Below are 26847 nucleotides of genomic sequence, written 5' to 3' on the forward strand. Positions count from 1 at the left end.
TGTTGTTAACAATCGAGGATAGCCTAAAATAACAAAACACGAACGGTAATGTTAAGTTACAGAATGAAGTAATAACGTTAAATGTCAGAAGGTTGAAACAAAGATAAAGCCAGAGCTATAATTAAAATATTTCCTTCTATGTTTCTAAGCACCTGATTGCTAATAGTTGAAAACATGTTTTTCAAAAAGAGAGTTCAGCGGTTTGAAGTCGGAAGTTAACTGGTGAAGTTTACTCACCAGTAATAATTGAGGTCCTTATCTCGTTTTGAATGAATGGCCTCCGCTTGGCTAATGCAACAAGGACAGAGATGCTGTTCTCACTTAATGGCGATAAATTGTGACCAGAATTTCTGTCGCTAAGCAATGCAGGTGTAAAGTGCAACTTTGTGTGACTGTACCAGTTATGATGGCAGTTCTGGCAGTCCTTGGGTTGCCATCGTTAACCAAATCACCGTTGGTCATTAAACAAAAGACCTCACGTGACTGTGGCTTCTGACTTCCTCCTGGCTTTCCCATTAACTTTGCATATGGGAAGCCTGCAGGAAAGATTGCAAACCCCAGGATGTTGTGACCGTCAGAAAAGCGGGTCACTTACTGAGTGATGAATCAGAGTCACATGACTGTGGGGGCTGCTGGAACTTCAAGGACATGTCATAAGTACCCCTTTGTGTCACAAACCTTTATCTTCTTTGGCACCCTGCCAAATGCCTTTCTTGGCAAAGCCCCACAAAGTTCAGAAACAAGAGACGCCAACTGGAAAACAGATTTAGCAATGTTGCTTTCCTACAAAGAGCCCAAGAGCCTTTGCTGCTCTTTTAAGCCTTATGGGAGGGACCAATCATCTCTCGGCCTTACTCCCAAGTCATCCCTTTTGCTTTAGCTGCTCTTGCCTTCTGGCAGCTCTGCGCATGCGCGCACTAGGAACAGGCTCCTCCTATTCCCCTTGCCTCTCTGCTGTCCGACTCTGGAGGCTCCGGAGTCCACGCATCACTCCCAGATGGCTCTGGCCCCATCTCTGCCTCCGACGCAGAGCCCTCATCCGGGCCTTCCCCAGACTCCAGGACTGGCTCATGGTCTTCCCCAGCCTCTTCACTGTCCGACTCTGCTGCTAGCTCCGCGGGCTGCTGGCGGACCACAACAGAACAGATGCTGAACGAGTGGTCATTAAGCAAGGTCTATTTGCAGTGTAATCTTTAAAATGGTATCTATGGAGCTTCTCAGTCATCCAGGTCATGGTTGTCCCGAAAGTGCTTTTTTTTCCAAGAGGCAACGGGACGTTCTGGGTTTTTTTCTTTGAAGACGTTTCGCTTCTCATCCGAGAAGCTTCTTCAGCTCTGACTGAAGATGGTGGGGTGTCACTGCGTTTTTTTTTTATTTACCAGCTGAGCTCTCATTTCTGGACTATCAGACTTTCCGTAGCTTGCCAAGAATTGTTATCAGTAAGCTAAACTGCGCATGTGTCCTCCACCCACATTCCTTCACACACACACTGAGAAGCAGCTGGCACAAACTTTATTTCAAAATGTAACTAATTAGATCAGTAAGATGTTTTATTTTCTTCTTTACAATAAATATTAGTTTAATTAGAAGATGTTTTATTTTTCAAAAGTATACACAAGAAAAATGCCACGATCCAGGCAATTACCCCAGGAAGGTAATGGGGCTGATTGCCTCTGACATGGGGAATGGAAGGATTGATACTCCTTGCAGACAGCTGGTCATTTGCATCCTTTTAGAAAGTCCGTTGAGGCCACTTGGAGGTTTGTCTGTGTCCTCAGGGTCACCTGAGTGGTGCAAATGGGTGTGGAGCCTTCTTGGAACTGCTGAAAGGACTGTGTTGTGGAGCTGTGCTTTCTGCAGGATGTTTTTAGCCCTGTGTCTTCATTGTTGAATACAGACACAGGCTGTTGGGGATGAGTTCGTGTTCAAGAAGGTTCCATACCAGGGGTGAAATGCTCCCGGTTTGGACTGGATCACCTGATCCGGTAGCGATGGCAGCGGGCGGTTCGGAGAACCGGTAGCAAAAATTCTTGCCCGCCCCCCATGCCCAGCTGAGACGCGTGATCATCAGAGGCTTTTAAAAAAAAACTTTTAAAAGCCTTTTTTCTACAACCTCTTCGGCAGAAAAAATGCTTTTAAAAGTAAAAAAAAAAAAAAAAGTTGGCCACGCCCACCCAGTCACATTACCACCACCCCCACCAAGCCACGCCCACAGAACCGGTAGTAACCAATTTTACATTTCACCACTGTTCCACACCCATTTGCACTACTCAGGTGACCCTGAGGACAAGCGGCCTCAATGACTCTCTCAAAGGATGCAAATGACCAGCTGTCGGCAAGGAGTGTAAATCCTTCCATTCCCCCACCATCCAGTCAGAGCTGAAGAAGCTTCTTGGATGAGAAGCGAAACGTCTTCAAAAGAAAAACCAGAAAGTCCCGTTGCCTCTTGAAAAAAAGCACCTTTGGGACTTTAAAATGATAGAAGAAAATAATAAGAAGTCAATGCGTTGAATGGCAGGGGACCACTCTTACCTGCTCTCTTAAAGACGCATCTCTGTAGGCCACATCGGATAGCAAGGTCACCAAACAGAAGCTGAAGTTTTCTGCGACTGGAAGGGTGCCTATAAGTGTGATAATTAATGGAACAGGATTGAGATTAACCAGGTGAATGCACGCCAGCGATCCACCCTAGACCAAGACGTGGGAGGATCAGCCAGCTTTTTAATTTATTTATTAATTAAATTTATTCCCCCCCCCCTTCCCATCTCATTAGTGAGCCATGGAAGTGAACACTGTGCTAAACCTTCATCCCTCTTCTTAGTGCCTTGCCTCACAAATCCAGATTTAAGAAGCTGACATCAGGTAGTCTAGCCTAAGCCAATGTTTCTCAACCTTGGGGATTTTTAAGAGGTGTGGACTTCAACTCCCAGAATTCTCCAGCCAGCATGAGGAACTCTGGGAGTTGAAGTCCATGCTGATGTGGCCTGCTGGCAGCCAGGGGGGCTGGCAGCAGAGTCGGACAGTGAGGAGGTTGGGGAGGAACAATAGGCCAGTCTTGGGGGCTGGGGAAAACTCAGACGAGGGCTCTGCGTCGGAGGCAGAGAGGGAGCTAGACAGCAGTGAGGCAGAGGAACAGCTGGAGCCCATTCCCAGTGTGCGCATGCGCAGAGCCTGCCAGAAGACAAGAGCAACTCAGAAAGCAGGGTCGACGTGGGAGTAAAGCCACAACTTGGAGGTGATTGGCCCCTCCCATAGGAAACAAAAGAGGAGCGAACGGGGAGGGGGCTTTTGCAGGAAATAATTCGTTCGTTCATTTGTTTCAAGAGTGGAAAGTTCTGTTCGTGACTCTAAGAGACTCTGTGCCAAGTTTGGCCTTGTACTGCGGTTGGAAACAAGTTACTTGGCAAGCGAGAGAAGGTGTGATTCCTTTGAAAAACTGTTTGGACAGGCCTTGCTGACTGTGAATGAAAGGAATTCACAGTCGTGTAAATAAAAGCGGTTTTGCCGAGACCAAGACTCTGCTTTTTAAGGGAACCTAAGTCGGAACATGTGCATCATAATGTTGCCAAGGTTGAGACATACTGGCCTAAACCTAAAATCTGGCTAAACTCGTCCCTGCCTCCCCACATGCCCCAAAGTTTAAAAAGTCACCTCGGCCTTTTCGCGAATTGCTTTCTTCAATCCATTGCACTTTGGGAAGGCCCCTCAGTAGCCGGAGAAGGTAAGGGATGAGTGAATCTTTGTGCTGGAAGAACAAATTCTTTTGTTTAAAAAAAAATAAATGTTACAACCACAACAGAATGCATGCGGGAAAAATGTTATCTCGATACTCTAAGAATGAGGCCAAGCTCAGCTCAAACGCACTGCACGAATCATCAGAATAATCTGCACCACACGGCTAATAAGATTGAGCAGAAAATACAAAGAAAAGGGCTTCACAAAAAGAAACAATCCAAGCCAACCAATTAGGCCAGTGTTTATCAACCATAGGAACTTCAACTCCCAGAATTCTACAGCCAGCAGAGGGAATTCTGGGAGTTGAAGTTCCACACATCTAAAAATCACCCAGCTTGAGAAAGTTTTAAACAAATTAACGTGGCTAAACAAATTTAGCAGACCTGAGATATTACGGTGTTTTAATAGTTTTATTTCAGTATACTGAGTTTGTGGCCGTGCCCTGGAGAACCTGAGGAAGGAGCGGTTGTAAATTTTTTTTTTTTTAAATGGATTTGTGAATAAGGGGAATGGTACCTGCAGGTCAGATTCTATGAGAAAAATTCCCAGTGCAATCACGGCATCTCTGCGGCGCTCGTCCAGCTGAAAAATCCCATGGATATCCACGGGACACATGCACAGAAGTTTTTGGACCTATGGGAGAAATAAAGGGGAGGATATACAGGTAAACCTCAAAGTACAACCAAAACTGAGCCCAAAATTCCTGTTGCTAAGTGAGACCGCCCTTAAGTGAGGTTTGCAAATTTCTGGGGCTAAGCAAGACATTTTGGTAAGTGAGTTTTGCCCCATTTTACGACCTTCCTTACCACACTTGTTAAGTGAATCACTGCAGATGTTAAGTTAGTAACATGTTTGTTGAATGACTCTGGCTTCCCCATTGCCTTTGATTGTCAGAAGGTCGTAAAATGGGACAAAACTCACCAAATGTCTTGCTTAGCAACAGAAATTTGGGGGTCAATTTGTGGTCATGTCAAGGACTACTTGTATAAACGTATAGTATACTCATATTGTACAGTGCCATCCTACACGTTAGATGCAAGCTCTAAGCAATTCAATAGGTAAATCTTTAGAAGATCGCACTTTGAGATCATCTTCTTCTTTTAATGACCCCATAATCCCTTGCGGGGTGGAGTCTTTGGCAACTGAATGAGCTGAGTGTTTACTGGCCGGATGCCCTTCCTGTCGCCAATGCAGTGTTTTGTTCAGCAGTTCTATTCTCAGTGTGCCCAGAGAGAGAAATATCTGCCTCTCCTAGGATCAAACTCACAGCCTCCTGATTGTGAGGCGAGAGCTACATCTCTAGGCCCACCGCATCACTCTAAGTTTGCCCTTTGAGATACTTTTCAGAAATCAGTATTTCTGTAACTAGTGTTTATTTATCCCTCCTTTGTTCTTAATTCTTCATTGCTCTCTGACTACTCAATAGAGCAGAGGTCTTCAAACTTTGGCAACTTTAAGACTTGTGGACTTCAACTCCCAGAATTCTCCAGCCAGCATAGAGAAGTCCACAAGTCTTAAAGCTGCCAAGTTTGAAGTCCTCTGCAATAGAGGTATAGCCTAACCCACTTAAATGCCACTGCCATATAGAGTTCATGCAATCTGGTAGGGACCAGAACAAATCTTTCTGTATTATTGAAATATTCTTACCCATTTTGCCTACTAAACAGTCCTAAAAACAAAATATGTAAGGAAGACATCATAATAATCAGCCAAAAAATAAAACTTATGAACGTGGAAACGAAAGCCACATCATTACAGTGGTTGAATATGGTCTCAAATGAAAACCTGACTTGTAGGTTAGGTTACGTAATCCGCAGAAAGACAGATGAATGACAAACCAGCTGAAGATAATTTGGCGTGCAGAAAAATTGTAGCGAAATCTGCGATTGTGTGTGTGGAAGAACACAAAACAGGTTGCAATAACCATATATGTGCATTTTCTTTTAGTTTGCTTTCTTTTACTGTCTGCAGTTGACTTTAGCAAATGTTTATTGAAGTCCGGCAAAAGTTTATTTTGACTTCGTGCCTTTAGCAGTTACAACTTTACAACCTTAAAAGAAAACAATCATTCAATGCTGAAAAAGAAACAGCGAATACACTTTTTACCAAAACAACCAGTCACCAAGTTTAGAAGGAATCTCTCTAAACCAGTGCTTTCCGAAGTTGGCAATTTTAAACTGTGTGGATTGCAGAATTGCTGGTTGGGGAATTCTGGGAGTTGAAGTCCACATATCTTAAACCTACCAAGTTTGAAAAAAAAAACCTGCTCTAATCTAACAAGCTGATCCTGTGCTTAATTACTTAAAAAAAATTCCACAATAATCTAGGCGGCTTACTCCCAAGCAGAACATTCAACACATCAACTCAGACATAAATCTGATTTAATCCAAGCTACACCTACATAGAATAGAATAGAATTCTCAATTTGACCAAGTGTGATTGGACACACAAGGAATTTGTCTTTGATAGTCATAGGGAACAAATAAGCAATCAAATCATACTAGGAAACGATCAATATAAATTGTAAGGATACCATCAACAAGGTTACATTGGGTAATAATGAAAATTCACCAGAACGGAAAGAAGCAATGACTGACTATAGTTGTATTGACTGGACAGATCATCCTAGCAAAAAGGAGGTCTACCAAATTAAAAAAAATAATAATAATAGAAGAGCTGAATGGTTTGAGAACACATATATATACTGCAGAGACCAAAAGATATTACAAAATTCCTTTTTTTAAAAAAAGACAATGAACAATGTTTTTGAAACTAAACAGGTAGAAACATTTCTAATTGCCCAGAGAAAGTGTAAACACAATTCACATGCGTAATTTTGCTAGAGCACAAGCATTTCCCAATAATGCCGTACCTGGTTATGTAAATCTTTGTGATCACCTGACAAACAGGTGGATTATATGACAAAGAAAAGCACTGAACTTTCACTCAAGTTCACCGCTATCCTGTCACCCGTAATTCTTCTTTTCTTTAGACTAGCTTAGCCAGACCCAAAACCTGCAGCCGTTCTTCATATGGTTTAACTTCCAGGCCTTTGATCGTTTTAGTTGCTCTTCTTTGAACTTTTAGAATAGATGGGACCTCGGAGGTCTTCTAGTCCGGCCCCCTTGTTCAAGCAGGAGACCCCATTTCAGACAAGTGGCTGTCCAGTCTCTCCTTAAAATCCTCCAGAAGAGACTGGACAGACCCTTGTCTGAAACGGTCTAGGCAGGGTCTCCAGCTTGAGCAAGGAAGCTGGACTAGAAGACCTCCAAGGTCCCTTCTATTCTGATTGATTGGAATGGTCAATGGAGGAGAAGATCTCCAAGGTCCCTCCCAGTTCTATTCTGATTGATTGATTAAAATGACTCTAGGGTCTCCTCAAGCAGGAGCTGGTGGGGCTGGACTAGATGACCTCCATGGTCCCTCCCAGCTCTATTCTGATTGATTGATTGGTTGGAATGGTCAATGGAGGGGGTCCCTCCCAGCTCCAAGGTCCCTCCAAGCTCTGATTGATTGACTGAAATGATTCTAGGGGGGGCTGGACTAGATGACCTCCAAGGTCCCTCCCAGCTCGATTGATTGATTGATTGATTGATTGATTGAAATGGTCTAGGATCTCCTGCTTGAGCAAGGGGGCTGTACTAGATAACCTCCAAGGTCCCTTTCCAGCCCTACTGATTGATTGATTGACTGATTGGAATGGTCAATGGAGTAGAAGCCCTGCCAAAGTACCTCCCAGTTCTATTCTGATTGATTGATTGATTGACATGGTCTAGGATCCCCTGCTTGAGGCAAGGGGGCTGGACTAGATGACCTCCAAGGCCCCTCCCAACTCTACTGATTGGTTGATTGACTGATTGGAATGGTCAATGGGAGTAGAAGCCCTGCCAAGGTCCCTCCCAGTTCTATTCTGATTGATGGATTGATTGAAATGATCTAGGCAGGATCCCCTGCTTGAGGCAAGGGGGCTGGACTAGACGACCTCCAAGGCCCCTCCCAGCTCTACTGATTGATTGATTGACTGATTGGAATGGTCAATGGGAGTAGAAGCCCTGCCAAGGTCCCTCCCAGTTCTATTCTGATTGACTGATTGGTTGACTGATTGATTGACGTGGTCTAGGATCCCCTGCTTGAGGCAAAGGGGGGGGCTGGACTAGATGACCTCCAAGGTCCCTTTCCAGCTCTTAATTCTACGATTGATTGATCAGTTTTCCGCGGCCAGCCCTCTTTATCCTCCTCCTGGCTGCTAATGCTGCCTTATGAGCTCTTGCTTTTTCCCCGAGAAGCCCCCCCACTCGCAGCCCCAGCCGCCCCCCCCCCCCGGCTGCACCTTCTCGAGCGGGGCGGGTCTCTGGACGGCCAGCGAGCGGGCGAGCGACAGCACCGTGTTGAAGTAGAAGCCCCGCGACGAAGCCGGGCTGCCTTGCCTCTCGGAGCGCGCGGCGGTGACGGCGGCCGCGGTGGCAGCCGCCGCGGTCGCCACGGCCAGCGCCGACATCTTGGTTGGAGCTGAGGGGAGACAGAGAAGCCGCCTCAGCAAGACGCCACGCCCCTTACGCCGGGCCACGCCCCTCACGCTCCTCACGCAAGGACGAGAGAGAGCGGCGGCCGGCTCTTCTCGCGAGAGCTGCCCCCGAGATGGCTCCGGCGCAGGCGCGCTAGCCTTTTTTTGTTTGTTAACCCCGCCCCCTCCGCAAGAGCTGTAGCTCCGCCCCCTCCCTCTAATCACGGGATGGTTCGACCCGGCGGCCTTGTCCGTGACCGGAAGTGAGGCAGAGGTCGAGTAGCCTGTGGGTGGCGCCTGAGGAAAACTCCCGGGTGGGCGGTTAATCGCCGGCTTTGTCTCTTCGGAGAAGGCGACGACGTTGGCTTTCTTCAACGGTCTGCCTTTCCCCCCCCTTTCTGGCGCTTCGGGGGTGGGGGGGGAGGTGAGGTTCCACAACACCCCTGCGAGGTAGGCTGGGCTGAGGGGTAAGGGGGCGGCTGAGGTGGCGTCGCGCTTGTTTATCCTGCCAGTGGGGTGGGGGTGGGGCGGATTTGTTAAAAAAAAATAATAAATTAGACATTTTAATCCTATCCTAGTACAGGTCTCCTGCGTGAGCAGGGAGGGGGCTGGACTTGATGACCTCCAGGGTCCCTTCCAGTTCTGTTACTGTTATGGTGGCTCTATCCAATGTATAGACTTTGTTTCTTTGGCCCTTCTCGGAGTGGGAGGGGGTGTCTCTGAGCGAGGCCTCACAACGGCCCCGTGAGGTAGGCTGGGCTGAGATAGATGACCTCAAGAGCCCCTCCTGGATGGGCTTTCCTGACAGAATGAAGGTTGAGAATTGGGGGGGGGGGGTGTTGTCCCAAGTTTTAATGACCCCATTACTGACTAGCGTCTTCCCCAACTGAGTGATTTCCACTAAAGGTGGGACTACAGTGCCCATCATCCGCAGCTAATCTGGCCCAGGTAACCTGGCTGCCTTCGGGTGTGTTGTGTTCCCATTTGTTTAAAAACATTTTATATAGCTGCCCATTTCTCAGCCAATTCAGGGCTAATCCCAATCAAAAAATTTATATATATATATTTTATATATATACAGTAATATATATATTACTGCAAAAGACCCCTCACATAAGCCTGATGATGGCAGATGAGTTTCTGTCAAAACGTCGCTTCTACCCTTTTAGGGATATGTTCACAATTACACGGGAAGAAACCCAAAATATTAACTGTACATATATATATATATAGCCAGGTTACCTGGGCCAGATTAGCTGCAGATGATGGGCACTGTAGTCCCACTTTTAGTGGAAATCACTCAGTTGGGGAAGACCCATATAAAACCCATATAAAATCATTTGAAAAGCTATAAAATTCAACCGGTTAAAACATAAAAGATTAGAAACAATAAAAAAATCTGGCTCCAGTCGCCTCCAGCCAAGATTTAGTAAATAAATCAAATATGCTGTCATCTAATCTCTCAATGCTGGGGGGGGGGGGGAAACAGGTATTTAACACTTTAGGAAAGAACCTGCCATTTGTTTATGATATTTATTTATAATCTTTATTTATAATATTTATATGGCCGTTTATACCGCATGAACGTGACTCTAGGCAGCATACAATAAAGTGGTTAAATCAAGAAAAAAAGTTAAACCCACACTAATACAATAGTAATGATTAATTTTATTAACGTGTGTGTTCAACTTTTATAATAATAAAAGCTATATTATATAATATTAATATAATAATAATATAATATAATATATAAGTGTAATTAAGTGTTACTAAGTGTTTTTCTTGTGGCTCAGAAGGCTAATTCAACTGCCTAACATGCAGGAAGCCCAAGTTCGAATCCGAGTAAGGGTATGGCTAGCTGATGAAAGCTAAAAAGCTTGAAATAGATCTATACTAGTCTCCCTTTATTTCTTTATCAGCGAAATATAAATTTGATATTATATAATATATATATTATAAAAAATAATAAAAATTATTAGGCAAACAGATCAATATTCTACATATAATACTGTATAACACTTTTGTGGGTTTCCCCTTTCTCTTAGAGCCCCAAGCCTGCTTGGGGAAAAAATAAAATAAAACATGTTTTCAGGGATTTCTTAATGCTAGAAAGGTCAAGGCTGATCTCACCTCGGGGAAACGTTTGGCCTCGTGGCTTGGCAATAACAATAAATTGAAATAATAGTAGAATTGGGTCAAATTAACAACTGTTTTGGGGTTTGTGTATTTTAAAAAATACCCTTTGAAGCAGGAACAAGGTTAAATAGTTTCGGGAAGTGAGGACAAGCTTCTTTTACGGAAGTGACATTGCCTTAGAGATGAAAAGAATATTTTGTTTCGGATGTTCTGCAATTATAACCCTAACTCAGTTGGAAAAGGGTTACAGAAGATGGTTCTGTAATCTGGGCAGGAATTGATAGCGATCCAAGCTGGGAAAAGATATGAAAGTCAGATTAAGTCACTTTGAGTCAATTAAAATCAAAGGAGATAAACAAGATATATTCTTGAAACACTGCTGAAAGGTACTGTCCAGTTCCTTAAATTATTCTGAAAGAGTTGATGATTAAATGCACAGTCCTTCCAAGGAATTATGTGGCTTCCTCTGTCAATAAGTGCTCATGTGTTTGTCATTTGGTGTCTTGCTACAGAGGTTTAGTAGATTGTGGTCAATAGTATTCACTATTTCATTAAGTAGTAAAACATTTACTATTTATTGAAATGGTAATAAATGTGGAATGTTGATAACTTTGCAAAATGGGATGTTATTTTTCATGGGAAAAGAGCCTGCTTTAAGCTGTATAAGTGTGGTTCTGTCAATATGCTCTGATGATAGTTTACTTATGTAAAAAAAAACTTGTGCTTTTTTCAGTTAACTTTAAGAGTAGGGAAAATGTCAAATTTTGAACAACAAACCTTTCTTCGCGTTGGGACTGAAAACTCAGACTTGTCACTGAAATATTATATTTCAGTGAGAGATCTAAAATGAGATATTGTGAACGGGCAGTAAATTGTTCATAGGTTGTTTTTTATTGTTGCGCTGGGTTTTTTTTTCTTTTCCTATTTTAGATGCCAATCTATTGACTAAGATATTCTGGGTCTTGACTCATTCAATAAGAGGCAACTGATTATTTGGCTGCCTAGAACAGAATGTCTTGGGCCTTCCCTAAGAATGGCATTGGATTTGACTTTTTCTATTTCCAAGGTGACTTCGGCTACACTAGTTGCAAAAAAACCTGCCCACAAAGCAGTTTCAAGATGCCCGGAAAGGTGAATTGTCTGTTAGAGAGAACAGCAGGACTTGTGACTCAGCTGGTACACTTTGAATTTCCTGAAATTGTGCTTTTTGTTTTTCATAACCGGATAACCGATTTCTCTTTGGGCAAATTAGAAGATAGATGGAACACAACTACCCTATGCCTTTAATTGTTTGCTGTCCTTGTGTTGTGGCCCGCCAGTGGCCTGTGCAGCTGATAGCTGATTCAGACAGCGAGGAGGCTGGTGTGGTGATTCACCAGAAGCCTGTGCAGCTGGCACCCGAGTCAGACAATGAGGAGGCTGGAGAAGATTTGGTGCCAGAGGCAGGGGTTCAGCCAGGGCCTTCAGAACCTCCAGAAGCTCCCATAAGTGAAGAGGAAGAAGAGGAGGAGCCTTTTCTCAATGCACAGGCGTGCAGAGCTGCCAAAAGGCAGGAATGGCTCCTCAGGAGGAGGTTTCCTTGAGAGTAAGGCTTGGGGCTAATTGGCCACTCCCCTAGCCTATTTAAGGAATGACGACGACTGAGGCAATTTGCAGAAAACAACTTCGTTCATATTCCTTCACGTATTGACTCCAGAAACGTCTGATCGGCTCTTGCTTCTCTCTTGTCATTTTTCCTGCAAATTGCTTCTGGGCATTCTGCCAACCACAGTAAGCTTACGGTTATCTGAAAGACTGTGTCTCAGAATTGAGTTGTTATTCCTTGGACGCTTGTCGGCTGTTAATGAAGTTAAATTAACAGCCCTTGTTCAAAAAAGACAGATTTAAACTGTACTTGTGTTTGAACAACTACTAACAAAGCTCATTAGTAGTCCTTAATTATTAAATTAAGGTTTGTACGGACTTTGTGTGTGCTGCATTCTTTGTGGTCCGTAGCTGGAGCAGAACACCTTGGAAGTTTTCACAGAAGTCTGCATTCAAGCAATTGGATGCTCTGTTTAAGTTGATCAGATTTCTATACCGCCCAACTCGCCTAAGTGACACTGGATGGTTTACAGATAGTCCTCGATTTACGACCACCATTGAGCCCACCATTTCTGTTGTGAACAGCCAAACAGTTGTTAAATGAATTTTGCCCCATTTAATGACCTTTTTTGGCCACAGTTGTTAAGCAAATCACTGCAGTCGTTAAGTGAATCTGGCTTCCCCTATTGACTTTGCTTGTCAGAAGCCAGCTAGGAAGATTACACATGGTGGCCACCTGATTCTGGGATGCTGCAACCATCAGTAAATATATGCCGATCACCAAGTGCCCAAATTTTGATCATGTGACCATAGGAATGCTGCAATAGTCATAAGTCACTTTTTTCAGTGCCATTGTAACTTCAAATAGTTTCTAAATGAATGGTTTTATTCGAGGACTATCTGTATGACTAAATGTAAATACGTTTCGTGATGAAAATTTGTTTCTCTTGCAGAGTTTGGCTCTTCAGCACATCGCCACCGATCCTTTTACACGAAGGACTCCGTCTTCGTCTGAACAACACACCGCTTGATTCTGTCCTTGTAAACCTACATTATAGATAGAAGCCATCTGAACTTGGGGGCTGCAGCGATGTCGACTTTCCCCAAAAGTTGCAATCCTTTTGACGATGACGAGGATGACTTCAAGCCGGTCAAGTGGAACGAAGGAGATGAGCCTCCAAGAGAAGGTCCAGACAGACAAAGATATTTACAACAGGAAGTCATGAGGCTCTCGAAATCGACTCTAGATAGCACCAATAAGTCACTGTCTCTCATTTATGAGTCTGAACACGTGGGAGTCGCCGCATCAGAGGTAAACAAGAATCTCGAAAACATATTTTTCAGCGTTTGCATGCTATGTAAGTAAGGCGAACAAGGTAATATCAGAGGGCTGGCGCAGTTACCTGGTTAGCTAATGAAACACTTGCAAGAAAACCAAGTTCAGAGAAGGATTCCACAGTCCTCCTCCTCCTCGCTCCTTCTCCACTCCACAAATCCCACTCCCTTCTAGCACTAATGATATCTAGTTGGGTAATGAAACGTCTGCAAGAAAATCACCAAGCTCAGAGAGTACCAGCGACCCCCACCCCCATGCTTCAACAATCCTGAGCTACAAATATTGTGAACTATTGGTAATAATTATATTTCATATTGCCAGTGCTTTAGCTTAACAAAAAGAAAGCCACAGTCCCTTTTGCATGAAATGTGTTTCATTGAGGATTAAAAATACCAGCATCCCTTTTGCCAGTTTGTATGTTTGATTTATTTTGTTTTGTTTGAAACACCATGTTGCTTTTGGCAGGAACTTGTGCGGCAAGGGGAAGTCCTGAAGCGTTCTGAACGCATGGTGGATAAGATGGAACAAGATTTAAAGACGAGTCAGAAACACATCAATAGCATTAAGAGCGTCTTTGGGGGCTTCGTCAATTACTTCAAAGCCAAGCCGCAAGACCTCAAAGTTGAGCAGAATGGAGCCTCCGAATATCAAGGAAGCAACAGGTAAGACAAATTGAGGTTTTCTTCTAAGGAAGCAGGAAGTGGATGGGCATCTGAGTTCATCCATGCCCAAGTGACATTCGGCTTGAATTTATTGTTAAGAGTTTTATCCCACCTTTATTACTTTTATGATTCAAGGTGGCAAACGATACCATAATACTCCTTCCTCTTTCCCCACGAAAATAATCCTGTAAAGTTGGTTCGGCTGAGAGAGAAGGACTGGCCCAAAGTCACCCAGCTGGCTTTCATGCTCTAAAGTGGAACTAGAAATCACAGTCTCCTGGTGATTCACACAAAGTCACCCAGTCAAGTTACATGCCTAAAGCGGGACTAGAACTTCCAGTCTCCTGGCGATTGGCTGAAAGTCACCCATCCAGCTTTCATAGCTAAAGTGGGACTAGAACTCCCAGTCTCCTAGCGATTGGCCGAAAGTCACCCAACCAGCTTTCATACCTAAAGTGGGACTAGAACTCCCAGTCTCCTGGCGATTGGCCGAAAGTCACCCAACCAGCTTTCATACCTAAAGTGGGACTAGAAATCCCAGTCTCCTGGTGATTGGACGAAAGTCACCCAACCAGCTTTCATACCTAAAGTGGGACTAGAACTCCCAGTCTCCTGGCGATTGGCCGAAAGTCACCCATCCAGCTTTCATACCTAAAGTGGGACTAGAATTCCCAGTCTCCTAGCAATTGGCCGAAAGTCACCCAACAGCTTTCATACCTAAAGTGGGACTAGAACTCCCAGTCTCCTAGCGATTGGCCGAAAGTCATCCAACCAGCTTTCATACCTAAAGTGGGACTAGAAATCCCAGTCTCCTGGTGATTGGCCGAAAGTCACCCAACCAGCTTTCATACCTAAAGTGGGACTAGAAATCCCAGTCTCCTGGCGATTGGCCGAAAGTCATCCAACCAGCTTTCATACCTAAGGTAGGACTAGAACTCCCAGTCTCCTGGCGATTGGCCGAAAGTCACCCAACCAGCTTTCATACCTAAGGTGGGACTAGAAGTCACAGTCTCCTAGCAATTGGCCGAAAGTCACCCAACCAGCTTTCATACCTAAGGTGGGACTAGAAGTCACAGTCTCCTAGCGATTGCCGAAAAGTCACCCAGTTGGTTTTCGTGCTAAAGGCAGGCCTAGGTTTCTCCGCCAGCACATTAACCACTACATGTCAGACTGATATATGGGATCTTTCTTTCTGAAAGAGGGTGAGAAAATAAAACAGCCATCTTCAGTGTGCAGACTTTCCAATAATTATCTGTGGGTTTGTGGTTAAACCCAAGAGGATGTTCTCAGCCTGAGCGGCTGCTTTAACCATACCCACAGTAAATAAAACGTTTAATACGGAAATATAGCAGATAGGGGAAATTTGTTTTTTCTAACTGTGTTTCTCTACCTTGGCAACTTTGAGATAGGTGGACTCCAACTCCCAGAATTCCACAGCCAGCTTAAAGTCCACACACCCTTAAAGTTACCAAGGTTGAGAGACATTGATAACACAAAGCTTATTTCTGTTGGGAAGCAAGTGGAGCTGAAAATGCTGAATGTGGGAAATTCCCTTTTTTGCCCTCTGTCTAGATTAAAAGAAGCGTTATCCGTCAGCAAAGAGCAGGAGTCCAAGTACCAGGAGACGCATCCCAATTTACGGAAGTTGGACAACTCAGGTTTGCTTGATCTTGTTTGGTTCTCTGCATTTTATACAACTTGAACATGGTCAACGTTATTTTGGGCAGCAGTACAAGACTGCCTGTGTTTATTAATCTGAAAATAAGGTAAAAGGTAAAGGTTCCCCTTGCACGTATGTGCTAGTCATTCCCGACTCTAGGGGACGGTGCTTATCTCCATTTCAAAGCTGAAGAACCAGCGCTGTCCAAAGACGTCTCTGTGGTCATGTGGCCGGCATGACTCAATGCCAAAGGCGCACGGAATGCTGTTCCCTTCCCACCAAAGGTGGTCCTTATTTTTCTACTTGCATTGGTTTTTTACGTGCTTTTGAACTGCTAGGTTGGCAGAAGCTGGGACAAGTAATGGGAGCTCACCCCCTTACGTGGCACTAGGGATTCGAACCACTGAACTGCCGACCTTTCCATCGACAAGCTCAGCTTCTTAGCCACTGAGCCACCGCATCAGTGGCTACCATATTTTCCAGAGTATAAGCATGCACATTTCCCCCCCCCAAAAGAGGGTGGAAATGTTGGTGCGTCTTATACACCGAATACAGCTATTTTTGGCCTCCTGAAGCCCCGCCCTGCTGGTTTCATTTTTACGAAAAACAGGCCCATTTTTTGCCCATTTTTTTGCAAAAATGGACAAAAAAATGAGGCTCCAGGAACACACTGCAGGCCTCCCAAACTCTCTGCGTGTGTCATTTTTCGCAAAAACGGGGGGAAAATGGGCCGTTTTTTGCCCATTTTTGTGAAAAACGGGGCGCGCAGAGGGTTCGGGAGGCTTGCAGAGTGCTCCTGTGGGCCGGGGAGGGCAAAAACTTCTTTTTTTTTCTTGCTTACCTCTTTGAAATCTTGGTGCGTCTTATACACCGGTGCGTTTTATAGTCCAAAAAATGCGGTAAGTCAGAAAATAACCTTGCTTAATTTGGAGGGGAATGCATGCTAGTCTCATACAAGCTAGGCCCTTGGATATGACTTAGTTTTTAAAAGGGACGTCCTTGAACCTTAAGCTGGGTGTCTAAAGAACTGTCATTTTCTTCTTCCTTTCCAGACTTCAGTTCCAGTGGAAGTAGTTCAAACAACACATCCCAGTCTGATCATTACCCCAGGAACCAGCACCTCCGTACTTACCACCAGAAAATTGATAGCAACTTAGGTGAGTCACGATAGCCCGTGTTCCCCAGTGTTAATCTTAGTTGTTTGCTTGTCTTATGATCACAACTGAGCCCCAAATTTCCATTATTGCTAAAACAACACTGCTAAGTGAGTTTTGCCCAACTTTAGGACCTTTCTTGCCACGTTTGTTAAGTGGATCACTGCAGTTGTTAAGGTAGTAGTAACAGGGTTGTAAAGTGAACCCGGCTTCCCTGTTCACTTTGCCTGTCAGAAGGTCGCAAAAAAGGGGATCACATGACCTTGGAATGCTGCACGTATGTTATAAACACATCCCAGTTGCCAAGCATCTGAATTTTGATCCCATGACCATGGGGACGCTGCAACGATTGTTAAGTGTGAAAATTGGTCATGGGTCACTTTTTTTTCAGTGCCATTGTAACTTCGAACGGTCCCTAATCAAATGGTTGTAAGTTGAGGATCACCTGTATTAAGCCTTCTAGACTTCTGAGCATCTTCTTTTAAGAAGAGAATGGTCTTGTTCAAGGGTGGGCTTCAAAAATTTTAGCAAGGGGTTCTCTGCCCCTTGCTGGGTGGACGTGGCCATGGTGGGGGTGGCCTAGTCGACCTCCTGCATCACGGTGGGGGGCATTTTTCCCCTCCCCAGGCTCCAGAGGCTTTCCTCGAGCCTCTGGGAGGGCGAAAACGGCCTCCCCAGGTTCCGGAGGCCCTCCGGAGGCCGTAAACGTGACTGTTTACAGCCTTCCTGAATTTCTGGTAGGCCCGTTGTTTGTCCTCCCCAAGCCTCCACACGCGCCCTGCACTTAACCTGCATCCAAAACGGGCTGCTTGGGGACTCCTGGGAGGGGCAAGGCAGGGTGGGCGGGGCCAGCCAGCCAGGAGTGGGATTTGGGGATTCTCCAAACTGCACCGAATCTTAGCTAGAGGTTCTCCCGAACCGCTGCGAACTCCCAACAGCCCACCCCTAGTCTTGTTCCTATTTCCTAGCAGAGGAGGAATTGGGACAAAGCTACTAGCATTATTGTCTTTCCCAGCAGACAATATTTAGGAAAATCAAGTTAATACTTTGCACAAACCATAGTTAATATTAAGCATGTTTCTTGAGCAACCCACAATGACCTGACTTGCAATGTGATGGTTTACTGATCCCAGTAGTTACAGTTACACAGTGCAAATAGCTGAAACCTGAAACACCCCATTTTGGCTTAATGCAGGGGTGAAATTCGCCCCGCTGGGTCAAATCCTCAAATCCTCTTTTAATTTAACCAAGGGAACCTCCTGAATAGTCTTGGATACAAACTGTCTCACAAACACCTCTGTGTTTGTCTACCTTTTGTGTTGCTAATGTTACGCTTTTGTGTGTGTGTGTGTGTGTGATCTTTGCAGATGATATGTCCACCGGGCTGGGCCGACTGAAAAATCTCGCTCTTGGCTTGCAAACCGAAATAGATGATCAGGATGAGATCCTGAATCGCCTCACCGGGAAAGTGGATACCTTGGACATCAACATCAAAAGCACAGACAAGCGAATCAAGGAGGAGCTTTAAAGGAATCCTGGGGCGTCTCTCACCTCATGTTTATAAACTCAATATATTTTATGCAGCTGGGGGGCCTTTTCTTGCCCCAGCTGCATTGGGAAAGTGCTAGAGAAAAGAGGTTGCTAGTCCATCTTGCTGTGTGATTAAAAGTGTGAATAGTCTTAAGTGCAATCTGAGCTACTTTCTTTCGCGTGTAATTCATAAAAGCACTCTGAAGTGCTGCTGGAACTTCTGATTTTGGAGGAAACATCTCAATTCTGGACAATGATTGGAAAAGACGATTACATCCTGCCTTTCGGTATTCCTTTCGCCTTAATTGTAGCAGGTACGTGCATTGCCTCCTTCACTTGCTGCGCATGTATACATTTTTATAAAAGGCTAGCTACATATAGTTGAACAACAGTATAAGTGGAAAGTTCACCGTACATTTCAAAGCTGGGTTGTGACAAGATGCTTCTGGTGCATGCAATGAAAACCTCACCCTGACTCCAAACTTAAGCTACACCAATAAAGCAGTCATTATCAACTCAATGTTTATTACAGTCAAAGACCAGAGCAAGTTAAAAACACTTGAGGAATATCCCGTTAAAAATTCTAGAATGAAATAACAACAAATCTATATTTAATCTATATTAAAATTCTAGAACAAAATAATAACAGATCTATATTAAGAATCACAACTTGGCATCCAATCTAGAATTTTTAACGGGATATTCCTTTTAACTTGCTCCGGTCTTTGACTGGCATAAACTTTGACTTGAAGCAGTCATTGTGGGGGTTGGTATGTTTGTGTCCAAACATACCAAAGTACTTACCTACTTGATTTGTGCCAGTACAATTAAACCCAAACTCAGAAAGAAAAAAAAAAAGATTTAGATGAAGGCATGTCTCCAAGACTTAAAAGCTTCAGGATGCTACTTTGGGTAGGAATGCTTCAATGCAAAATAATGCCTTTTGTGGTTTTCTCTCAGCAACGCTTCTCTGGCCTGTAGCTGTTGAGCCTTGTTGACTCAATATCTTGTACAAGGCCGTTACTGCTCCAGGTCTATTTTAAAAATAATATTGGAGAAGAAACTACACGGGGGAGGCACTCTAAATTTCCACTCAACTGATTCCAATGGACCCCTTTCAACACAGTTAAATTTCACCCGTGAGATCTTGTCTCGTGCATCTGTGCCCAGGTGAACTTGTGATTGTTTGATTTGCGTCTTTCTTCCCTGATGAATGAAAGGTCCATTCCTGAAAATAGTCTTTGTCCTTATGGGTGATATTTTATTCCTGGAATGTCACTTCTCTTTTGTGTGAGTGTGTTAAATTCTACATAATCTGTCTATACCAATTTTCTTGTAAGTGTGTCTTCAGTAAATCATTACAGTGAGGAATTTTGGAAACGGCATTCATTAAAACAATTGTTTCTCCCCCGTGTTGCTATTTATTAGATACCAGCTGGAATCTTGGGCATTTCTATGTCGATATCTCTTCAAATTGACTTTGGCTTTAATTCCTAATTCCTTGGTAGTTTGGCAGAAGCCAATTATGGCAATGCCTAAGCACATCAAATAATTATCGTAGTTCTTTAATCCACTTCTGTTTGTAAGCCAAGATAAAATTTAAACAGCTAATAACACTGCCACAATCGTGAGAAATACTTTTGCCTTCCGTCAAAGCATTTTATTTGGGCACAGTGAAGGCAGTTTTTCTAGTTGAGATTATTCCTTCCTCCGGATCTTGTTCATTTAGCTTTATTGATTAGCCTATAGGCCATATCAAAGCACAAGGTGCAAAACACACATAACCAATAAAATCTTATACAAACAATTTAAAATAAAAGAAGGGTAAAATACAATAGTAGAATAAGATACAATATAATCTGATACATAAATATATAAAATAGAGTAAAATGACATACAATTATATTTCAATGTCACCCAATCTACCCCAATCGGTCCCATGTACACAGATCTCAACCAAACCATTTTGTTTAAGTACTGTGCTGTGTTAAATGTTATTTTCAACTTCTGGCCACACATAAAGTAAGTTGATTTGCACGCTGATGGTTTTAACATTGAAATATTACATTCAACTAGGGGAAGAGAACACATTTATCCTATTCTCCTTGTTCCCTTCCCGTGGAGCTAATTTAAACCTTAAAATGTTTTAATAAACAAGACCACATAAAAGTTTTGAGGTGCACATGAAAAAATAGCTGTGGATGATCCATTTGGCTGAAATAGCGAAGATACTCGCTTCTCGTGTTTTTCTAGGAAAGCAGCTTTTCATGGAGAAACTTTGGGAAGGCACCCTGGTGCTCTGTTTTAAACCCTTTGCCCACTGGTGGGGATGCAATGTTTTTGAAAATATCAAGGATTGTGATAATTAAAGGATTTTGGGATTTCTTAAGAGTTGCTTGGGGCGGTTGCCAAGAAGCAAAGAAGGTATTTTTCATTTGTGTTGCTTTTGCTTTAGGCAAAATAATCCCCACTGTAACTTTCACGCTTATGTTAGCTACACCTTAAACATGATTTCAATATGCCTCTTCTTTCTGATGTCATCTCCACGCACTTCTGTCTTACCTAATTGAGAAAGTCAGCTTGAACCAAGTATTGGGGCATGCACTTTATTGAGCTCTTTGATGGGCTAACTTTCTAAATTAAATATATCTTTATGGTTCATACCCACCTGCTATGATGCAGAGTCTTATCAGCAGAGAGCAAATACAAGATGGGCATGAGACCAGGATGGGACAAAAATTGTTTTGCATTGGTAGAATTCCACAGCAAGCAAAACAGATCTGTTTCCCCTTCTTGAACAATATTTGAATTTAGACAGGATTGAAATCTTGAGGAGGTGGGGTGGGGTTGTATACCTCTCTCTGCGTATTTAATTTTTTTTTCTCCCAAAAGTGATTGATTTCTTGCAAGCTTCATTGGGGGTTAATTTCCCATTACCTAGAATAATGAGGCTTGAGAATTGCAGACAATTGATTAGGAGGCCTCCAAAAATGATGAGTTCCTTCCTTGGAAAATGTAGCTCAGTAAATGAAAACCGAGTAGTTTTAAATAGTCAATTTACTTTAGGCAAGTCAATTTACTGAGTCTTTATCATTTCTTCAGGCATTTGGCATTTTTTCCTAACTAGACCGAACAGATTTTTGCAGAGGGAATTTGTCTTTCTCTAACCAAATATTTTTATTCTTGTAATCAGCTCTTCTCCGAGTTCTCTCAAGGGTGTGAAAAAGATTTATATGTAGCTGTTTCTTTATTTTTCACGGTGTGATGGCATCGCTATAGAGCAGTGTTGGCAAACCTTTTCGGCACTAAGTGCCTAAATGGGAGCGAGCGCGTGCACACGGGGGAGTGCAGGAAACCAGTCGAGCAGCTGCCTGGCGCACATGCGTGCGTCGGGAAGCTGAGCTTCCGGTTTCCAGCATGTACATGCCTGGTCGCCTGGTCTTCTGGTTTCTGGCACGCACGTGTGCCAGGGAGCTGCTCTTCCGGTTTCCAGAAGAAAACAGAATCCAGAAGAGCAACAGGCAACGGCTGGCGTGCTCGGAGAGATGGCTCTGCATGCCACTTTTGGCATGCGGGCTATAGGTTCGCCATCACGGCTATAGAGTGTTGAATTTTTGAACTATGTTGAATGGCCTGTAGAATTGTCCAATTGTCAATAAAAATGGTTCTCAATCTTGATCTTTTTTTTAATAATGTTGATGATTCAAAATGCAGTTAGAAATATTAAGTACACCTATTACTTAACTTGTTTTGGCTTCCACTGTAGCCAAAAATAAATTATTGGCTTATTTGCATTTCCTTATTAACCAAAGTTAGTTATTCTGGGAATTGTAGTTTCAGTATATTTGGAGGCCACCGGATTGGTATAGATTCATCTAGAATATTGACAGCTTAATCAGACCAAATTTTGACTCATGAATACTAAAATGTAAGCTTGTTTAAGTAATCTGCATAGACTCAAGATGCTGGCTTCTGATTTATTTATTGTTGCCCTGCCTTTAATACTTTATAAAATACTCAAGGTAGGAAAAATACTTCATATTTCATCTCCTATTTTTCCCACAACAGCCCTATGAGATGACTTGGATCGAGAGGGATGGACCGACTCAAAGTCACTTAGCTGGGTTTCATGCCTAAGGTGGGACTAGAACTCACAATCTCCTGGTGATTTGGCTCCCAAGTCATCCAGCTGACATTCATGGCTAAGGCGGAACTAGAACTCACAGCCTCCTAGTTTTTGATTGGCCTGGTGCCTTAAAAATCCAGCATATATCGGAGCATGTAAATAGCGCTATCTGAACTGAGCTTTTTCGCTTAATGTGCTAAATGGTCACAACAAGAAACTTTTATTTATGAATAGTCATAAGAGCCGCAGTGGCGCAGTGGTTAGAGTGCAGTACTGCAGGCTACTTCTGCTGTTCACCGGCTGCCAGCAGTTTGGCAGATCGAATCTCTCCAGGCTCAGGGTTGACTCAGCCTTCCCATCCTTCCGAGGTGGGTAAAATGAGGACCCAGATTGTTGGGGGCAATGTGCTAACTCTGTAAACCTGTAACCTCTATAACTCTGTAAACCTCTGTAGCTTAGAGAGGGCAGTAAAGCACTGTGAAGCGGTATATAAGTCTAAGTGCTATTGCTATTGTTAATAGTTGCTTGATAACTGCAGCAATTTGACGTGGTGAAGAATACAAGAACTTGATTTATTCGCTCTTAACTGAAAAAAAATCGGTTCCATGAAAGCAGATTGTATAAATCTGGGCGCCCCTACCTAAAAAAATTAAAATCAAAGGCAATATTATGACACAAAATCAACTCCACCAGAAAATACAGATTTCTCGATTATTTTACTGGGTTCCTGGATTCCATCCAGTCAACGGATACTTAAAAAAAAAAAAAACAGTCACGGTCAAAAGAAAATAGATGGGTTGTGAAATCTGCAAGGAAATTGGAAGAAAGAGAATAACCCTAAGAAGTCTCGAATTGCACTTCAAATGACCCACGCTGACAGATGTTGGGGTGGGCTCTTAATTCTGCTTCTATCATCTGAGCTGCACGTCTATTTATATAGCAAGAGTCCAGGATGACTGCAGTTGGATCCTGGCTCGCGCGTTCCATTAGAGGACTTGGCAGTAACACGAGCAACATACAGATCGTCCGTGACTTATGACCACAATGGAGCCCTACGTCTCTGCTGGTGAAGACCATGGGTTCGAGTGAATTTTGCCTCGTTTTACGACCTGTTTTGCCACAGTTTGCTAAGCGAATCGCGGCAGTTGTTAAAAACGGTTGTTAAGTGAATCTAGCTTCCCCATTGACTTCGCTGGACAAATGCATGCCGAGTTGCCAAACGTCGGAATTTCAATCACGTGACAACGGAGAGGCTGCAACAGTCCTCAGTGTGTGTGTGTGTGGGGGGGGAGAACCCCAATCATCAGTCCCTTTTTTTCCAGTGCCCTTCTAATAGTCACTAAGTGAACGGTTGTAAGTCAACAACTACCTATAGATCCCCAATTTTGTGTATCACGAATGAATAGAAGAATAGAATAGAATAGAATAGAATAGAATAGAATAGAATAGAATAGAATAGAATAGAATAGAACAGAACAGAACAGAACAGAACAGAACAGAACAGAACAGAACAACAGAAAATATGGAATGGAATGGAATAGAAATAAGGAATAGAATAGAATAGAATTAGAACAGAATAGGAATAGAATAGAATAAATAGAATAGAATAGAATAGAATAGAATAGAATAGAATAGAATAGAATAGAATAGAATAATGGAAAGGGAATAGAATAGAATAGAATAGAATAGAATAGAATAGAATAGAATAGAAATAAGGAATAGAATAGAAAATATGGAATGGAATAGAATGCAGAATAGAATAGAATAAGAGAGCGGGAAGGGACCTTGGAGGTCTTCTAGTCCAACCCCCTGCTTAGACAGGACACCACTTCAGACAAATGATTGTCCAACCTCTTCTTAAAAACTTCCAGTGTTGGAGCATTCACAACTTCTGGAGGCAAGTTGTTCCGCTGATTAATTGTTCTAACTCTCGGGAAATTCCTCCTTAGTTCTAAGTTGCTTCTCTCCTTGATGAGTTTCCATCCATTGCTTCTTGTCCTGCCTTCAGGTGCTTTGGAGAATAGCTTGACTCCCTCTTCTTTGGGGCAGCCCCTGAGATATTGGAAGACTGCTATCATGTCTCCCCTGGTCCTTCTTTTCATGACTAGACATACCCAGTTCCTGCAAACGTTCTTCATATGTTTTAGCCTCCAGTCCCTTAATCATCCTGGTTGCTCTTCTCTGCCCTCTTTCTAGAATTGGTGTGGGTGATAGCAGGATTTGACACCAGGCCCTGCATTGCTTTACACTTAAATAAATAAATACCCCCAAACCGTTGGATGAAGTCACTGCTGTTTCCTTCGCAGCTGTTGCTTTGAAAGAGCTGGTGGGTTGGCGCTCTTTCCCATCTGCCAAGCTAACTAGGCCACAAAAATATAGTTTGCGTGCACGCCCGGGCCACAATGTGACGATGCGCTTGCAACTTTTCCCAAGAGCCGGGGCCATGGAGACGGAGTTGGCAGCCGTCCGTGCCCTTTTAAACCGGGGGGGGGGGCCTCCAAACCGCAAACGGTTCCTCTGCATCAATGGCCCATTGAAAGAAAGGGAAGTGGTGGTAGTGAAAGGGGGGAGGAATGCTCAAATGAGGGACTGTGTCCTCTGGGTAACCTGGCAGAAGGCATGGCGAGGAGCTTCTCTGTCGAAAACAACTCGGATGGTGGCCAGCATCTGAGCAAGGGGCTTCGTTCCTAGGTTAGATAGATGGATAGATATCGATATGGAGTAGGACAGAAAGAGGAAGAGATAGATAGATAGATAACTAGATAGATAGATAGATAGATAGATAGATAGATAGATAGATAGATGATAGAGACATGATAGATGATAGAGACATGATAGAGACTAGAGATAAAGATAGATGATAGAGACTAGATAGAGATAGAAGAGAGAGACATGATATAGATAGATGATAGACATGATAGAGGTAGATGATAGAGACCAAATAGAGACACATGATAGAGACAGATAGACATGATAGAGACATGATTGATATATAGAGACAGATAGAGACATAGGTAGATGATAGATAGATAGATAGATAGACAGACAGACAGACAGACAGACAGACAGATAGATAGATAGATAGATAGATAAACATGATAGGTAGAGACAGATGATAGACAGGCATGATAGAGACAGACATGATAGACATGATAGAAACAGATGATAGAGACATGATGGACTAATAGATAGATAAACATGATAGGTAGATGATAGAGGCATGATAGAGACATAGATGATAGACATGATATAGACAGGCATAGAGACAGAGACATGATAGAGACATGATGGATAGATAGATAAACATGATAGGTAGATGATAGAGGCATGATAGAGACATGATAGACATGATATAGACAGGCATGATAGAGACAGATAGATGATAGAGACATGATGGACATGATAGATAGATATAGATAGATATAAAATAACATAAAAATAAATAAAAATTGATAGATAAGGTATGGAGGGAGAGATAGACATGGATAGATAGTTAAAGATGGATAGATAAGATTAGAGATGTGGATAGATGGAGTAGGTAAGAAAAGAGATGGATAGATAGGTGGGCGAATAGGTCAGAAAGAGGACGAGAAGGAGATACGGATAAATAAGAAAACGGATAGATAAGAAAAGGGATGGAGAGAGACAAATTAGATAGACATGGATAGTTAAGAAAGAGATGGATAGAGAAGAGTAGATAGAGATGGATAGATGGAGTGGGTAAGAGAAGAGAATGGCTGGATAAATATTTTTAGGTAAGAGAGAAGGTAGGTTACTTATTGATATCCCGCCTTTATTATTTGTATAAACTCCAGACGGTGAACACATCTAATACTCCTTCCTCGTATTTTCTCCACAACAACCCTGTGAGGAAGGCTTGATTGAGAGGAAAGAACTGGCCTAAAGTCATCCCATCGATTTTCATGCCTACGGTGGGACTGGAACTCGCCGTCTCCCGATGATCGGCCCAAAGTCACCCAGCCGGCTCTCATGCATAAGGTGGGGACCAGAACTCGCAAACCTGAAGTCAAATCTAAACCACAGTTGTGGTTTCACTTAGCCACGGCTTCGCTCGGCAGCCGAGTTGCCAATCCCCGTTGTGGTTGCCGACTGCGAACCCACAGCCAACAAAACACAAACCATCCACCCACGTAGCAGTAAGATAAGTGAATGCAATCCCGAGGTCAATCATGTGTGATAGTTGTTGGCATACCGCCACAGCAGCGCTTCGCTCCACTACGGGTAAATAACACACGTTTCCCAAATATTTATTTTAGAGCCGATTGATGCGTTCACAAAAGACACAGAGGATGCGATGCTGCCTATTTCAGTCCCCACATGTCTCCCGTGGCATTGGCAGACCTAACAGCGGTTTGCTGAAGAACCCTTGTTTTTGGGTGTTTTCATACATGACACTGTA

General features: G+C 43.2%; 3 protein-coding genes across 6 annotated transcripts in view; 2 read left to right on the top strand and 1 right to left on the bottom strand.

Moving 5' to 3' along the window:
- Positions 1-8233, bottom strand: part of PI4KA (phosphatidylinositol 4-kinase alpha) — a 100839-nt gene extending 92606 nt beyond the window's left edge. The window contains exons 1-4 of one of the 2 annotated variants that reach the window (XM_070951534.1): positions 8066-8233; positions 4252-4368; positions 3652-3745; positions 2533-2621 (exon numbers count right to left, since the gene is read on the bottom strand). In XM_070951534.1, the coding sequence (XP_070807635.1) occupies positions 2533-2621; positions 3652-3745; positions 4252-4368; positions 8066-8233 (468 nt within the window). The remainder of the gene's footprint in view (positions 1-2532; positions 2622-3651; positions 3746-4251; positions 4369-8065) is intronic. The other variant, XM_070951535.1, reaches the window with a different exon arrangement.
- A 275-nt stretch (positions 8234-8508) lies between these two features.
- SNAP29 (synaptosome associated protein 29) lies at positions 8509-19709 on the top strand. Of its 3 annotated transcripts, none has more exons than XM_070950778.1 (6): positions 8509-8689; positions 12913-13271; positions 13761-13957; positions 15530-15615; positions 16670-16774; positions 18139-19709. In XM_070950778.1, exons 2-6 carry the CDS (start codon positions 13050-13052, stop codon positions 18297-18299), a joined length of 771 nt encoding a protein of 256 aa, XP_070806879.1. In that variant the 5' UTR covers positions 8509-8689; positions 12913-13049; the 3' UTR covers positions 18300-19709. The 3 variants fall into 3 exon arrangements, with proteins under 3 accessions (XP_070806879.1, XP_070806881.1, XP_070806880.1); XM_070950780.1 differs by having other exon boundaries at positions 8509-8616; XM_070950779.1 differs by lacking the exon at positions 8509-8689 and adding an exon at positions 12067-12145.
- Positions 19710-26380: 6671 nt separating this feature from the next.
- Positions 26381-26847, top strand: part of CLTCL1 (clathrin heavy chain like 1) — a 63859-nt gene continuing 63392 nt past the window's right edge. The window contains exon 1 of the mRNA XM_070951318.1: positions 26381-26426. Within this exon, the coding sequence (XP_070807419.1) occupies positions 26418-26426 (9 nt within the window). The 5' untranslated portion in view covers positions 26381-26417. The remainder of the gene's footprint in view (positions 26427-26847) is intronic.

This window comes from Pituophis catenifer, unplaced genomic scaffold, assembly GCF_029215685.1.
Source record: "Pituophis catenifer annectens isolate HBS135680 unplaced genomic scaffold, rPitCat1.0.hap2 SCAF_10, whole genome shotgun sequence".
In the NCBI taxonomy this organism is placed as follows: domain Eukaryota; kingdom Metazoa; phylum Chordata; class Lepidosauria; order Squamata; family Colubridae; genus Pituophis; species Pituophis catenifer.

Coding starts and splice junctions, on each gene's coding strand:
- SNAP29 (XM_070950778.1), top strand. CDS start 13,050: ATGTCGACTTTCCCCAAAAGTTGCAATCCTTTTGACGATGACGAGGAT. Junction 13,272..13,760: donor TGGGAGTCGCCGCATCAGAG/GTAAACAAGAAT, acceptor TGCTTTTGGCAG/GAACTTGTGCGGCAAGGGGA. Junction 15,616..16,669: donor ACGGAAGTTGGACAACTCAG/GTTTGCTTGATC, acceptor CTTCCTTTCCAG/ACTTCAGTTCCAGTGGAAGT.